This window comes from Exophiala spinifera (assembly GCF_000836115.1).
Source record: "Exophiala spinifera strain CBS 89968 unplaced genomic scaffold supercont1.1, whole genome shotgun sequence".
Lineage (NCBI taxonomy): Eukaryota > Fungi > Ascomycota > Eurotiomycetes > Chaetothyriales > Herpotrichiellaceae > Exophiala > Exophiala spinifera.
Genome location: NW_015622513.1, coordinates 3,431,049 through 3,446,662, shown reverse-complemented (window position 1 = coordinate 3,446,662; position 15,614 = coordinate 3,431,049). Strand labels below are relative to the sequence as shown.

The window sequence follows — 15,614 nt, the reverse complement described above, 5'->3', positions numbered from 1 at the left end:
AAATGGGTTGGAGAGAGGAAATTTGCGCTAGTACCATAATGTCCTAGCGTCAAGATGCTTGGCATGGTCACATTTTGTCGTTCTCCGAACAGAGTGTCAACTCTTCAACAGCTTCTCATCTTCAACGTTCTTCCCATTGTTCGTGGGTTTGGTCTCTCTTTTTTGGATTGTTCAAAAATGAGCGGCGGAGGCGTCGACATCATGGATCGATTCTGGAGCGCCCCTCCGGTGGCTCGGTCAGTAGACTGATCATCCTTCCAGCAGGTTACATATCTGACCGTGCCCAAGGACGATTGTAGCGGCAATGTTCGTCGAGTCTGCCCTTGTTCATAGCGGCCTTGTCAGTGGCCTGCGAGTCATCTTCTATTCGCCTTGGATCTTCAAGTTTCCTCCCGAGTTGTGGCGGCTGCTTTCGTCGTTCCTCCTGACCGGCGGCGGCTTTTCGTTCGTGTTTGATCTGTATTTCAGTATGTGGAGCTGGCTTCACCACCGTAAGCTACTCACACATCAGCAGTGTTCACCTACGCATCAGGCCTGGAGCTGAACTCGCCACGATTTGGGCAGCCTGGTGATTTCTTCACCTATGTTGTGTTCGTGGCCTCGGTCATCTTGGTGAGCTCAACCCAGCCTCCTTTCCCCTACGCCCCCTTCCTTTCAATTATATACCTCGCATTTTCTGCCCGCCCAGCCATAAACTAGCTGAAGCGGTTCCTGGTAACGAGGGAGATTACCCCTGTGGCACGCCTAGACCCGTCATTCGCAAAACTGTCAAGGGTCTATGCGCGGTGCAGGCATGGTGGTGGCTCTAATGAGAAAGCTTTCGTGATACACACAATTTACGATTTGCGGTTTATGCTTCCTACATCTCATCAACCATCATGTTTTGTTCTGATGCAATGGTTTCAGAAAAACTGACCGGAAATAGGTCATTGGTGGCATAATTCTTAGCTCCAATATTTTCACCCAGGCTCTTCTCCTCGCCTTTATCTACACTTTTGCGCAAGATAACCGAGGCAAGAAGGCACATTTCATCATCCTGCAAATCCCCGTTGAGCTTCTCCCTTGGGCGATGCTCACCTTGACGCTGATCATGGGCGGACCCACAGCCGCTCTGCAGCAGGGAGTCGGTGTCCTTGCTGCACACTTGTACGACTTCCTCACGAGACTGTACCCGACCTTCCAAGGTGGTCGGAATTACATTCAAACTCCAGGGGCGATCAAACGCTATTTTGGGGCTGATCGAAGTGCTTTCAGTCATAAAGCGTACGGTACCAGCTTCAGACGGGGCCAAAACATTCCTCAGCAGCAAAGCAGAGGTTGGACCAGTGGATTTTCCAATGGCTGGAGTGGTAGAGGCGCCGGGCGCAGACTGGGTGGTGATTGAAATGTGACGGCAAGATGCCAGTGTGTGACACTATGTACAACAGCTTTTTCATGATCTTGATGAACAGAGAGATACCCAATCGAGCGATTCCACTGCATTGATCATCCGAAGGCAACTTTTCCCTTTTGTTTCGTCTAGCCGAGCCACATGCAGACCATGGACTTTATGGATACCCGAGCCTGCAACGTTTTCAGCCTCAGCAACCCCCCCTGGCCTTGTGCCCTGGTACCCGCAGCCTCGCCGTACCCCACACGTTTCATACAAGTCTTGTCTCACGGCTCATCCTGTTCCGGCCAATCCTTTCCTGACATCCCTTTGTGATAACGTCTCTCAAGCGTAGCCTGCCACATCACACGCAGCAGCAGTCGACCTAGCTGAACTTCAAGCGTCTCGAAGCATGCACGAATCTCTCCACCGTCCGGGCTCTTCGACACTTCCCGTTAACCCCGCCAAGTGTTTGGCGGAGTGATCTGCCTTCATCCGGTTCCGGCTCCAAGGTCGTGACGATGTCAGGACGGATTTTGGAATACCATCCTCCCAATGAGGTGACGACGATGCTCAGCCTCCATTGTCCATTCACTACTCCATAAGAGAACCAAGCCTTTTGGGAGGAAAAGTGATACTCGCGTCTTCTCTTACAAGTTTGAGGTCTCGACGAGCGGAGCCTCGACGCACGCGTCCACAGACAAGAGGACCTCTCATGGCCAGATCTATATCAATGGTAAAGTCTCTCTCGTTATGTCCGATGAGAGATCCTCATCTTCCATCTTCCCGTTTGCGTTTTTACCTCCCTATCCAGGCCGGTTCCTGTCCTTCTTTCTACACCCGAGAGTTGACCTCCGCATTCATTTCAAGTTGTCCCAACTAGACACAGGTTGTCCCTCCTTTCAGGATTTCACAACAGACACCAGACACAGCAGGCTCTCTGTTCATTCATTCTTAGAAACACACCATGGCCCGGCTCGCCAATCTTTTTCTCGCACTCACCTTACTCGTCCTCCCGGGCGTCCTCGCATACGACGTCAATGCATTCTCACTCACAGCCGCCGTGGCTATGGTCCCGGGCTTCCTCGCCCCGGCAGTTTCGGCATACGTCGTTCCTCCAGGAGGCTTCAACCGTCTAGCTCCGCGCAAGAAGAACGACGACAAGAAAAAGGGTGCTGACGCCGCGGCTGCAAACGCCACCGACGCCGCCGCCATCGACGCCGCCACGCAAGCCGCCGTGTCCGTCAACGAGACCGCGGCGGCGGCCAACGTCACCGACGCGGCCACAGTCGAAGCGGAGTGCGTCTCTGCCGCCATGGCCGCCGCGCTCAACCAGACCAGCGCGGTAGACCAGGCGACCTCCGACGCCATCGCCGCCGCGTGCGGAGCAAATGTCACGGACGTCCAGTCTGCCGTCGCCAATGCCACGGCCACGGATGCCGCAAACGCTACCTCCACGGACACGGCCACGGCCGACAACAGTACCAGTACCGACACGAGCTCCAACAGCAACAAGAGCGACGGGAAAACACGCAAGGACAAGACCTCCAACAAGGACACAGGCAACGGCAACGGCAACGGTGGCAACAACAACCTCATCGACGAGATCGTGAGCATCATCGACGGTTTCGTCAACAAGCGCGAAGCCGAGGCCCAGGCCAAGAAGGCGAACGTAGTCCGACGACGAGCTGCAAGACAGTACCATGAGCGTGCTTTCTAGGTTCGTCTTCCGTTCCTCATCGCTCCCGCGGCATGTGAAAAATGAAGGGTCACCGGTTCTGGTCCATTGGGGGATCGGAACGTTGGAAATTGGAATCGGGATGGGAACAGGAATGGGAGTATGAACTAAAATCAGGGACATGAAATGACTTTTTGAAGTGTACGAGGATGAATAAAACCCTCCCCAAAAAATAGACAAGCCGAAAAAATCCAAGAAAAACGATGAATGTGAAAATTGCGACTTGACTTCGGGCGGGCAAGAGAGTGAAAGCGACGCTTTAGACACCTCCCTACATAGCAAGGAAGGAGAAAGCGCGATGATATCTTTGGTCTCATGCGTGGTCATGATCATCAATGTTTCGTGGACTCGGAGAACGACCGTGAGATTTTGTCGTCCCCGGCACTTTTAACTGATGCTCTATCTCTGATCCCAATGTCATATTTCCACTGTCTTGGATGTATACCGAGACAACCCGGGGAGGTACCTGTAGGTAGTTTTGATCCCTCACTTTCCCTGCATCCGCTTCAACCTCTCCTCGGCCGCCCTGGCTCTTCTCTCCCGCTCGATCCTCATCCGCATCTCGGGCGTCATGCCGCGCATTTCTTCCTCTCTCTTCTCGTTCGCCGTCTTTTCCAGGCTCCTGCCCGGCCCGGCTTTCTTCTCGAGCTTCCCAACCTTTCTCCTTTCCTCGTCCATGCGTATCTGCTCAAGCTCGGCTTTCCGTCGCTGCACCTCGGCCGCGTCGGAAGCTGCCTTTTCCTGTCTCGATTTTGCATCTGCCTCCTCCTGACTCAGCGCCGAGGGAACGTGGGCCTCGGTCCAATCCCACGCGCTCTCGCCAAGTTGATGTCGTGCAACCCGGAACGCATCGCGGGTTTTGGGCTCGCCTGCAATGTCGTACGCCGTCCTCCCATCGCCGTTCGTAATAGTCGGGTCAGCATTTGCTTTGGTGAGCAGGGCAGTCACGAGAGCCGGAGAATTGGAGGAGGCGGATAAATGTAGCGGTGTAGGTGCGTGATGGTGTTCGGAGAGGGGGTAGAATGTGAAGTTTGGCGAGAGCTCGTTTTTGGTGAGATAGAGTAGCAATCCAGGAGCTTTTGAACGTCTGATGAGGGCTAGAAGTTGTGATGTGTGGAGTAGTGCTGTTTCCTCTTCCTTGGTGAGTTTTGGTACTTGGGGTTTCGGTTTGGCCTCCTTTGGAGCCGCCGTCTTCTCTGTTTGCCCTTTTTCGTCGTCCGCTGTGGTCAACTTGCCCACTTTCAACCTCGTGAGCTCCTGGAACGAGCGGAGAAGCTCGCTTTGCGTGGCGCGCCTGGTGCTGAATGGGAATCCTCGGATTCTCTGGTCGTTACTTCGTAGTACTTGACCGTCATAAGGCCCGAAGAGTGTTCGTCTGTTTGTGGATCCTGTCGCTCGAATGAAAAGCAGCTCTGCAGTATCGATCATGCCTCTCCATTCTGACAAGACATTACGCACATCGGCTTCGAGAGCCATCTCGTTGTACCGGCGTATCGAAGATCCAGCGGAATGTGCGTTGCCTTTAGCATTGTCGTTCGCTGACTGCGAGCCACCCTGTTTCCGTCTCGTGGTGTAACGGTGAAACGTCTTGTGCGCTCTGACCACAGCATGTCGCTCTTCTATACCTCCTGGTCCTTTCCTGATTTCCGGCACCAACGAGACGATCATTGCGGCAAAATGTCCACCTCCAATCATGCAGAGGAAGAAATGAGGCTCGTCTTGCGCCAAAGACCCCTTTGCATTTCCGGTCTGCTTGGGCAGTGTTGGCTTGACTTGTTTCCTCTTAATGATATCTACTAGGCTTGTAGATGCTGTGTCTTGCTCCTCTTTTGACAGAATCGCTCTGTAAACTCCCAAGCCGACGTCCTGGTCTAATTTTGGACTCGTCATCCAAAACATAGGCGCCGTCCCGAAGTGTTTCTTTTTCGTGGCTACTAAATCATCATCCTGCTCTTCATTCGAGATCTTGGCTTGCTTTCTCAAAAGTGCGCTCAGCGTCGTATCGCCTGGTTTGCTCCCTTCCTGGTCGTCCTCCGAGTCGTCAGACTCAGAGCCGGATAATGACTCGTCGAGGTCACCTATCATTCGTATAAAAGTAGCCTCATCTATGGGTGGCGCCCCTTTTATGCTTAGTTTCAGGTTGTACCGGTGGAAATCAGACTTGACATGCTGGCGCTGATCCTGAACATTATCGAACGAGACTTTGCACAGTGCGCATGAGGTTGAGGGGGCATTGGAGCCTTCGTTTGATGCGTCCGGTACGTCCGAGGGCGCAGATTCTCCTTCGCCATGCTGATGGGCTGGTTTATCACGTCCCGCGAGAGTGAGGGTGTATAGTAACTCGGGTGTTAAATCGTAAACTGTTTGATGTTAGAAGTGCGACTTGGAAGCGCACAGTGATTGCTTACCGTAGAGAGGCCGCCGCAGGAAAGGATTTGTGTCGTTCTGCTTGTCAGCCATCCCGTGCCCAGCCTGTCGTACTACCACAGGTTTGCCAGATACGTGGGCGAGGCAGAGTGCGTGAACTATGGGATTGTCAGAAGGCCGTACCTAGACTTTTCGATGTCGAAGTAAATACGTGAATTTGTTCAGCGGCCTTCAACTGCGTCATAGGCTGGATGGTGGGGAACATTAGGGGCTTCGTCACTATTTCTTTTAACTGGACGTTCGCCTTAGTAAGCGACGTCCAGGCATCTCCCGGCTTTAAAGAGCTTAAAACTGCCCCCAAAGTCGAATCCTCTTTTGGTTCACAACACTTCACAATTCCAAAAGCGAAGTGCTTCATTACGTGTACATTTCATCTCTACTAGTCACTAGCTCTCAAAGACAAGAGCTTAACACAGTCGGCCAGAGCCAGCTAATACTGACTTCAATGCTCGACATCCCAAACCACTAAACAACGATCTCATGCTCTTTGAACAATGGAAAGTTGTCGAACAAGAACTCCTGGCTCTCCTTAAACTCAGATCTAAGCACTGCCTCCTGCTTCGGGCTTCGGATGGTGATCTCGCATTTGAACGGGTTTGGTCGGATATTGAATCCACCGGTGTAGTCGTACGTGTTGTAGATAACTCCCTTGACAGGCTTGAAGTCGAAGCACCAAAGCAACCGTGCGAGAGCGATGTACAAGTTTGCGCTCGCCAAGTCAGCACCGGGACATATTCGACGGCCCCAGCCGAAAGAGCTGTGGCCGGCCTTGCTGGGATGTGCGAGGCGTCCTTTCTCGATGGGCGTACTCGCCACGTACTTCTCCGGCAGGTAGCCAAGGGAGCGAGGATCGACATCCAGGAAGCGCAAGGGGTTGAAGTGATCGGCATTGGGATAATAGTTTTCGTTCCGATTGATGGCCCATGTGTTACCCAGGATGTTTGTGCCTTTCGGGATGTGGTAGCCCTGATATGTGTCTGCCTCTGAGCTTGCATGGGGAGTGCCACCGAGCACAGCAACAGGCCGCCACCGCAAGACTTCCTTGCACAGCGCACGAAGATATGGCAGTGATGCTTCATCGTCATACGATGGGAGCCGGTCAAGCCCGATGACTGCGTCGAGCTCAGCATGCGCCGCGTGTAGAGTGTCTTGGTTCGTGATCAATGCCAGAACTGCAGAACACAGAGTAGATGCTGTGGTATCTGCACCAGCGCCGAATAGGGTTGCTGGCAAGCCAGCAAAATCACGTTCGCTCAGTAGCGCAAAAGAGGCAGGGTCGGCGTCACGAGCTTCGATGAGCTGTTTCGCCAGACTGTTTGGGATGGACCGGGCGCCTGGTAGCTTTGCATTCTCCATATCCTCCCGCACAAACTGGAGTAGCTGGCGGTCAGCTGTTTCCGCCTCCAGACCCCAAGCCTTGAGTTCCCGTTTCCATCCTGCGAACATGTCGGGGATGTGTTTGAGGATGGGGAACGATTCGGCGAGATACCGACCAGGGACGTTGGATGCTGCCGCTCTGTGCATCATCTTCAGGCGCTGTCGAATGATGGGCGAGTGCAGGTTATCGACACGATGACCGTAAGAAATGGTGAAGACAATCGATGCTGTCATGCGGTCTATCAATGGTTCGTAGTCTTGTGGTGTTTCGAGGAGCTGGTAACACAGCCGGGTCGCCTCTGCTTCCTGCACTTGTCGATAGTTCAACAGGGCTCTTGGGGTGAGGGCAGCATGGAGGGCTTTTCTTCGCAGCTGCCATGCCTTGCCGTAGGGTGCAACCAGAATGCCCGAGTTGCCGAATAAAAGTTCACCCATGACCACGAATCGGGGACGAGAGCTGTACTTGGAAGAACGCTTTTCCATCAGGTCAGCAGCCACATTTGGATCCGAAATAATGATGGTTGGTCGCCGTCCAAACCACAATGTGAAAATCGGCCCATACTTGTAGGACCATTCTTGAAACTGAATCCATGGATACTGCTTTGGAATGTCAAGTTTGTTGCCAATGAAAGGCAAAGGTCGAGGGCCCGGGGGTAGACGCTTCCATAGAATCACATCGTGAATGAGAACACCCAGGACCGTCAACAGGACAATACCTGTGAACCCCGACCAAAGGAGGAAGACGTTTGAGTACGCCATGAGCGAAGCCCACCGGATGGTTTCTTGTCACAAGAGACAGCACAGTCTTGCACTCAGTTTCAGCCGAGCATATGAGGATAATGGTGATGGGCAGACCTTAACGGCTTTTTTTTTCTGTGCAGAACACAATCGCAGAGTTGCCGAAGTTGGTTCTCGGTAGTTGGCCCTGGGGTTGGATACGGGCCTCCCAAGGTACCAAGGCGAGGCCATGGCACCCAATGAAAGCGTTGATGGAGCGAGCGGCTGTGCACGGCATGGATAAATCGGCACCAGCAGCTCCTCTTCTCCTCATAATTGCTCGTGGTTGTGATATGGAGAATAGACATCGTGGGGCATGGCGGAGAAAGCCCATTCTTCGATCGCGCGTATAGACTCTAAGTACGGAATAGGACAGCCAATTTGGTGGCCAATTCTTCGGCAGTTACAATAGTCGTACATGAAAAGGCTGGCGGAGAAACCCCAGGCCCTTCTTCCCGAGCATCGTGAGTCGTTAGAGCCTGATTTGGACAGTCCATGGCACCAACCCAGTCTGGAAAGCCGACGTGACAATAAGAGCCTCTGTGGGGGGAGAGCACGGAAACGTCCAAACGATTCGGATTGCGTAGTACGGCCGCTTATGTATAGGAGATTTCGTCGACACTTGAACATCTGAAAATCAAGCTACAGCTCGTCCATATACAGACATTAAGATGTCAAACTTCGCAAGGCTGCCGCCATCGGGCGTCAAGGTAATAATCGTCGGAGCAGGCTTTGCAGGTCTGTGTGCAGCGATCGAATGTGACCGCAAAGGACACTCAGTTATCTTGCTCGAGAAAGTCAAGGAGCTGAAACCCCTTGGGGATGTGATTAGCTTCTCGTCAAACTCTGGCCATATCTTTGAAAGATGGGAAGGAGTTGTCGACGAGCTGGATCCCATCACTCACAAAAGCAAAGGCCTCGACTTCCACGACTGGATGGGCAACTTTGCCACCAGACAGGTGTGGGATGTGGAAAAGCAATGGGGCAGACGGATCAACGGCCACAGAGGACAGATCCATGATGTCGTCTACCGTCACGCAAAGGCCAGAGGGATCGATATTCGGCTCGGCCAGCATGTCACGGATTATTTCGAGACGGACACAGAGGCAGGTGTTGTATCGAACGGCGAGAAGCTGGTTGCCGATTGTGTTTTGGCAGCAGAAGGAGTCAAGTCTGCTGGCAGGAAGATTGTGCTGGGCTTCGAGGATCCGCCAAAGCCATCAGGATATGCTGTCTATCGGTCTTGGTTTAAATCTGATGAGCTTGCCAAAAATCCGAGGACGAAACACCTGGTGATTAATGGGGACACACATACCGGTTGGGTAAGTGGTTAACTGCAATATCTAGACCGAACAGAACACTGACAATATGCTTCAGATCGGTGAAGACAAGCATTTCCTTGCAGCATCAGTGAAGAATGGAACTGAATTTAGCTGGGTGCTGACACACAAGGACGACGCTGACATCGACGAGGACTGGCAGTTCCCAGGTGACAAGGCAGAAGTCAAGAAGAATCTTGAAGGTTGGGCTCCGATAGTCCATGATATCGTGGATGCCACTCCGCCAGATCGACTTTTCGACTACAAGCTCGTCTTCCGAGATCCTTTACCGACGTTCCTCTCGCCAAAGGCGCGAATAGCACTGATTGGTGATGCGGCACATCCATTCTTGCCAACATCAATCCAAGGAGCGAGCCAGTCTATGGAAGACGGTGTGACATTAGCCGTCACTCTCGAGAAGGCAGGAAAGGATAATGTCCAGCTCGGACTCCGAGCATATGAAGCTATCCGATACGGCCGCGTTCACAGAGCCCAGATGACGGGTGTAACGACACGCGAGCAATGGCACAAGGCTGACTGGGATAAGATCTGGAAAGACCCCAAGTCTCTGCATCTGAAGAGAGAACCATGGCTGCTGGATTTTGACGCCGAACCTCATGCATATGAAGTGGTTGATGGTGTTCTGAATGATTTGAGACGAGGCAAAGATGTCAAGGCAAATGGCTTGTCAGAGCCGGCAAACAAGAACGGGCTCGCAACAGTTGTTGCTCAAGAAGTTGATCAGCTCGCGTAGTTGACGGTAGATTTGGATGATGGGACAAAGTTGCAGGCCTTCGGCGACAACCAGCGATGCAGTTATCAATAGTCTTCTCTTGGTCTTAAGGAATTTGAACGTGGCCCCTTTCAGTGACAAGGCTTGAAATCTTTTGTCTGACTAAGCGAGTTGCGGGTTTTCTGATGGAAACCCGCGGTTCAATGGTGACTTTTATTAGACTGAGCTGGATTCTCAACTGCCGCAAGCACGTTCCTTGGTTATCTGATGATTATGGCTAGTCGAATGGGAGAACCAAATCGTTCTTCCTTTCCGATCTTTTCATGACCCGCAAGAAGACAATCCGGCGCTCGCAAATCCGATCACTCACTCTGAGCATAACGAAGTCTCCTTTAGGATCTCCTTTAGGACAGCTGCGTCATGGTCTACCAGATGTGCTGCCCTAGCCAAACTCCCTAAGCACCCGGAGAGATTGCAATAGGGTTCTCGTATCCTCAGGAGTCCTTCAGACACTTGAAAAGCCAAATGCTGACCACGTGGCCGACGCCGGTGATCACAAACCATATCTTCTCTTCCAAGCGAGTTTAGACGACTCCATGGTGTATCATGCAAGTACAATAGCTCAGTAGCGTTCGGCGAAAGATCCGGTCGGTTTTTCGAGGCTTGATAGACGCAAGGACTTGCCAGAAGGAGGTCTAGACGGCTCTTTTCTTGCGTATCAAACCACATGCCGAGTATATCCCAGGGTGGGTGAAACGGATCGTGCACGGAGGCCTTTGATGATACCGGATGTGACACCAAAAGAATTGCAAGTAGTGAACGCTTTCAAGGCCCAAAATGCGTTCGCGAAGTGTTGGATGTCACTCGAACAATGTGCCGATGCGGATGCCTCCACTTGCCCAATACCGCTATGTTGGGGTACTCATCTGGGGCGACGTGCTTCTGGGGCCTTTCCACCCACACATCATCCAGCAAAATATGGGCATGGAGCAACGAACATGAGAGGAGCCTCTGGGGACGACTGGAGCGCCTGGGGTCTATGGCACTGTGGTACTCTGATGGGTATACTCCGGGCCCATGTGCCAGCCATCGTGACCGTCAGGGAGGTAGTTGCATGAGTTGGCATGGTGGCTTTTTGACCCATCTGCAGACTAATGTGAGTCTAGGTATGGAAATCGATCCCCGGCAATAGCAACGCATCCCTGGCTCGCGTCTAGCTTTGATGCCCATAGCAACAAGGCAGCTGAATTGGCTCCCGCAAGCTTGACCACATGCCACAAGCTTAAAGGTCACCGCTCTGCTCTTTTACGCACCTCTCCATCCCAGCTATACTTCCTGAAGAGGTTCAGTGCTGCCAAAAGGGGGGAATCTAGGTCTCGGAGGCCTTTGTGTCATTTCGTTGAGACGATACTATTCTTCCATCACACTGAAGCAAGATGCCTTTCGGTATCATCGACTGCAAGAAGTTGGAGGTCGTTCCTGGAACCTCGTTCATGAGTGACCAGGATGACCTCCCTCCCGAGTATTCAGAGATTCCTCGAGAGCAGCTGAAGCACGGCAAGGGCCGCTATTCCAACATCATCCTGGTTCCTCAGCCCTCGGATTCACCCAACGACCCTCTCAACTGGCCACAGTGGCAGAAGGAGTTGATCCTCCTGATCGTCGGTCTATCCGCTGCCGTCGTCGGTGCCTTTGGCCCTATGCTCTCTCCCGGCTTCGTCCCGATCGCTGCAGAACTCGGTATCACGGTCGAGGTCTTGTCGCAGGCGACTGCTTGGCTCATTCTTACCATCGGTCTTGGTCTTTTCATCACGAATCCTCTCGCGAAGCTGTACGGAAAGCGGCCAATCTACATTCTGGCAAGTTGCATCATGTTGGCAGCTAGCATCTGGGGAGCAGTGGCGAACAACTACAGCTCATTCCTGGCCAGTCGAATTGTGTCGGGTATCGGAATGGCCCCATACGAGGTAAGATATCTTCGAGGACAACCTCGCCATATCCACTGACGCGGGAGACCAACAGGTGTTGGTTCAATGTACCATTGGTGATCTCTACTTCGTCCACGAACGCGCCACCCGTATTGCCGTATGGAATCTGTTCCTTTTGACCGGTATTGCTGGCGGAGCACTGGTCTCAGGATACATCATCGAATACGACGGCTACAAGTGGACTTTCGGGGTGTGCGCAATCTTCTTTGGCGTCCTCTTGTTCGGTGTCCTCTTGTTCGTGCCAGAAACGTCCTTCCGCCGTGACGCGGTTGTGATTGTCCCCGTCGAAGACGAGCTCGAAGGAGACTCGGAGAAAGCTGGTGCAAAACATGTACACATGGGACTGGGTCATGAGCACGACATCTCTCAGGCGCACGGCGAGAAGAACAAGCATCTCTCCTACTCGGCGACGCATGCCTCAAGTGAACCCAAGATGTCGTACTGGCGATCATTGCGGGTTTTCACAGGCCGATACAGTTATGCACCCCTCTTCAAAGTCTTCACGCGTCCTGTGGTCCTTTTCTTCTACCCTGCGGTGTTCTGGGGGTTCCTGGTCTACGGTACCACCCTGACATGGATTGTGGTCAGTACTTGAGTCCTGCATCGGCCCATTGGAATTGGTGGCGATGATGATGTGTTTTCTGAACGATTGCTGACATGGGTACAGGTGTTCTCCGTAGTCAACGGCGTCATCTTCGTCGCTCCTCCGTATAACTTTTCAGTTTCGCAGACTGGATTGATCAGTTTGTCGCCCTTCATCCTCACCTTGTTAGGCGAAGTCATCTCTGGGCCTCTCAACGACTGGATTTGCGTCTACCTGACCCGGAAGAACAAGGGTATCTATGAGCCGGAATTCCGTCTGGTGCTCATGGTTGTTGTTGCAATTCTGGGCACGGTAGGATTCTTTGGCTTTGGCGCCACAGTGCATTACCAAACTCACTGGACCGGACCTGTTCTGACCTTTGGTCTCGCAAACATGAGTCTCGCATTTGCATCGACCTGTGTCTTTGGCTATGTGATTGACTCATACCCAAGATTGAACGAGGAGGCATTTGTTGCCATCAACGCTCGCAACCTGTTGACTTTTGGCCTGACCTACTTTGTTAACGACTGGTTGGCTCGGGACGGCGCTCTGAAAGTCTTCTGCGTGCTTGGAGGCCTTTTCTTGTTTGTGTGCTCCTTGACCATTCCGTTATGGTGAGTGTGCATGACGTCCCAGACCCTGATCAATGCGCGACTAACAAACTCGTAGGATTTATGGCAAGAAGATCCGATCTGTCATCGGCAGAAATGAGTGGCTGCAGAGGTACATGAACGACGACATGTGAGTCCATGTGGCGAGGGACTTGGACGAGGGGAACTAGGGTCTGGGGGAATAAGAACATCAACACGCATTGTACAGATGTGATGTTGACTGATATGTAGCCGCAGCACAGGGTCCCTGGAGATGAGAAAATAGAATTCATCCTGTCGCAAGATCAAGCCTCGTGTGCTTCGAAGCTTCGCCACGGCCACCACTTGTCAGACGCAAGGGGATCGAATGGTCGAAAATAGACGGGATGACACTCCAGCCTTGTATCTGTCATATATTCCCGCAGCGCGTTTTCTCACGACGTGTGCAGATTAATAATAAATCCTTCTACAGATCAGTCCCCTGCTCCCCCAAAGTTACCAACTGACAGGTTCGATCTTGTTGGTGGCTAGAGTCTCCGTTCGGTGTTCCGTCTCCGGAACTTGAGCGCGAAGTACAGCCACGCCGCAAGGAGCCCAGTGCACGAGCATCCCCCCTCCGGAAATTGTGGGAACAGAGACGCACGCACGGTTGGGCGTACTTTAGACTTTAGTCAGGATCTCTCAAATCCAGTCGCCGGCCCCATTGATGCCCAGCTGCGCGATGATGCGTGCTCTCGGGCAGATTCATGGGTTGCCCACTTTTCGAGTGTAGACAACGACCGTGTCGAGAGCAGGGCGGTGTCTGCCAGGTACCTGGTAGGAGACTTTCAGGTACTCGTACTGACTGCCAGCGTGTCAAGAGTTTGGCCGAAACTCCCTGTTGTATGACCAATTCAAAGCATCCTCGCAGAGTACTTCGAGAACCCCGGCCAGCCAAGTGTGTCAGCTTCAGCCGTCTTAGTCGCTAACTTCGTGGCAATGCGCCGAATCCTGCAGTAATCTTACACATCTTGCTACCTGCCGCGCAGATTCGATTTCGAAAGTCTCTACGGCTTCATCCCGTTAGAGACGATTGAACATCTTGTTGCGAGTCCCCGTATAAGTCAGTCGCTGTTCTTTTGCAGCTGACGACCATCACACCGGCATCATGATGAAGAAGAAGTCCGTGTACGCCAACATAACCCCTATCCCCTCTCACGTTCCTCGTCAGTTGGCGATCGATATGCTCCATTCCCACGGCGAAATTATCGAATTGAATCCTCTTGTCATCGGCTACAGACCTATAAAAGCCCCGCAAAGTGCGCCCGCTGATGAATACTTCTCGACGTGGTATGAGATCGATCAGCGCATTCAGTTCGTACCTGGAATTGGCAAAGCCGGAGCTGGCAAGATCTCCTTCAAAGGCTGCTTCCATGACATGCCCTGGGGCCTCCAGACGCACGTATACCCTCCAATGGGCATAGAAATCCGAAACAAATGGCAAATAAGAGGCAATCAGCCGGGCGAGCCCCCCGAACCTAAAGAGCTAGGATCTGGAGCACCAGCGGAGGGACTGTACTTGCGTGAGGACATAGAGATCACATGTAATCGGGCTATGATGCAGTTCACCAAAAACGGCATGAAGGAAGCGAGCAAAGTCATGGTCGAAAGGCTGGTCAGGAAGGCCGAGTTGATCGACTCAGGCGTCCTCAGTGCCATGATGGAAGATGGGAAACTCAAGACTTTAAACCCAGCAGACCGGTCGCACACATTCCAGCAGTCCGGGCAATACTCCCCCGGCTTGATGTCGCCCGCTACAGCACAGTTTGGTCCAAGATCACCAGGCCTCCCCCCCAGCATGGACAGAAACTACCTTCAGTCTCCTAATACACCCGCGTATGGGCGAAATTCACAGTACTACGGCGGCTACGCACATGACCCGAGACAGTTCCAGAATGCTTCACACTTACCGCCACCGCAAGGTCTCGCGATTGAGATGGAGGGAAGCGTGCAGTTTGCGCCGCAACAACACCAGAACCAAAACCTTCAGCCGCCACATCGCTTTTCGACCGCAGCATCGGAATTATCAGCAAGTTCGCCCCCAGCAAATCAGACATTGTTCCCCAACAGCAATGCTAGCGATCGTCAGAGCTATGCAGGCAGTGTGAGTAGTCATCCCACTTCATATGATCCAGATGGAAGTATGGCATCTCCAGGACTTGATAAGAGATCATTTGCAGTCGAATTACCGGGTCACGATAATGCTGCATCGAATCGCTCGATGACTCCGCAGGGAGGAACAAGCCCTGACCCTAACGGTGCCGGTTTCGCTGGTGGTGGGACTCCAGGTCAACAGTATCGCTACAACCCAGTGGAGTATGCGAGGATGTCATGATGGCGAGAGGACGTACCAGTTGTGGTAACACTCCGGGCTTGACGATTTTATTTTGTCTTTTTCGTGGTTGGCGGGCATCTATGTGCAATCTACCTCTTTCTACCTATATTTACTGGTCGTATATATTGTTATCCGAAGGGTTAATCGGATGGAAAGATTGCCGGTGTATATCTCGTTAAGCACTCACGATAAGTCAACGACTCACGTGACCACCCTCGGTCATTACGGCGTGTCGGCAGGAGCAAAATTGTCCTTCCTCCCAAAGCACCCGCATCTACCATGGATACAAATACTTCTATGGCCGTCGCTGTTGACTATAATGAATTCTGCTGTTGCATA

The 15,614-nt window shown here is 52.6% G+C and overlaps 7 protein-coding genes across 7 annotated transcripts; 5 read left to right on the top strand and 2 right to left on the bottom strand.

Annotated features, from left to right (window-relative positions):
- Window positions 1-177: 177 nt before the first annotated feature.
- PV08_01267 (uncharacterized protein) lies at window positions 178-1,384 on the top strand (the record flags this gene model as incomplete). Its single annotated transcript, XM_016375630.1, has 4 exons — window positions 178-236; window positions 289-467; window positions 515-612; window positions 926-1,384. The coding sequence occupies 4 exons, from the start codon at window positions 178-180 to the stop codon at window positions 1,382-1,384; spliced, it is 795 nt and encodes a 264-aa protein (XP_016240906.1).
- Window positions 1,385-2,336: 952 nt separating this feature from the next.
- Window positions 2,337-3,089, top strand: PV08_01266 (uncharacterized protein; the record flags this gene model as incomplete). Its single annotated transcript, XM_016375629.1, has 1 exon — window positions 2,337-3,089. One exon carries the CDS (start codon window positions 2,337-2,339, stop codon window positions 3,087-3,089), a length of 753 nt encoding a protein of 250 aa, XP_016240905.1.
- A 504-nt stretch (window positions 3,090-3,593) lies between these two features.
- Window positions 3,594-5,567, bottom strand: PV08_01265 (uncharacterized protein; the record flags this gene model as incomplete). Its single annotated transcript, XM_016375628.1, has 2 exons — window positions 3,594-5,467; window positions 5,516-5,567. The coding sequence occupies 2 exons, from the start codon at window positions 5,565-5,567 to the stop codon at window positions 3,594-3,596; spliced, it is 1,926 nt and encodes a 641-aa protein (XP_016240904.1).
- Window positions 5,568-5,999: 432 nt separating this feature from the next.
- PV08_01264 (uncharacterized protein) lies at window positions 6,000-7,670 on the bottom strand (the record flags this gene model as incomplete). Its single annotated transcript, XM_016375627.1, has 1 exon — window positions 6,000-7,670. The coding sequence occupies one exon, from the start codon at window positions 7,668-7,670 to the stop codon at window positions 6,000-6,002; it is 1,671 nt and encodes a 556-aa protein (XP_016240903.1).
- Window positions 7,671-8,359: 689 nt separating this feature from the next.
- On the top strand, window positions 8,360-9,761 carry PV08_01263 (uncharacterized protein; the record flags this gene model as incomplete). The annotated part of the gene is made up of 2 exons (XM_016375626.1): window positions 8,360-9,010; window positions 9,066-9,761. The coding sequence occupies 2 exons, from the start codon at window positions 8,360-8,362 to the stop codon at window positions 9,759-9,761; spliced, it is 1,347 nt and encodes a 448-aa protein (XP_016240902.1).
- Window positions 9,762-11,176: 1,415 nt separating this feature from the next.
- On the top strand, window positions 11,177-13,056 carry PV08_01262 (uncharacterized protein; the record flags this gene model as incomplete). The annotated part of the gene is made up of 4 exons (XM_016375625.1): window positions 11,177-11,707; window positions 11,763-12,311; window positions 12,396-12,925; window positions 12,981-13,056. The coding sequence occupies 4 exons, from the start codon at window positions 11,177-11,179 to the stop codon at window positions 13,054-13,056; spliced, it is 1,686 nt and encodes a 561-aa protein (XP_016240901.1).
- Window positions 13,057-14,048: 992 nt separating this feature from the next.
- PV08_01261 (uncharacterized protein) lies at window positions 14,049-15,275 on the top strand (the record flags this gene model as incomplete). The annotated part of the gene is made up of 1 exon (XM_016375624.1): window positions 14,049-15,275. One exon carries the CDS (start codon window positions 14,049-14,051, stop codon window positions 15,273-15,275), a length of 1,227 nt encoding a protein of 408 aa, XP_016240900.1.
- Between the last annotated feature and the right edge of the window lie 339 nt (window positions 15,276-15,614).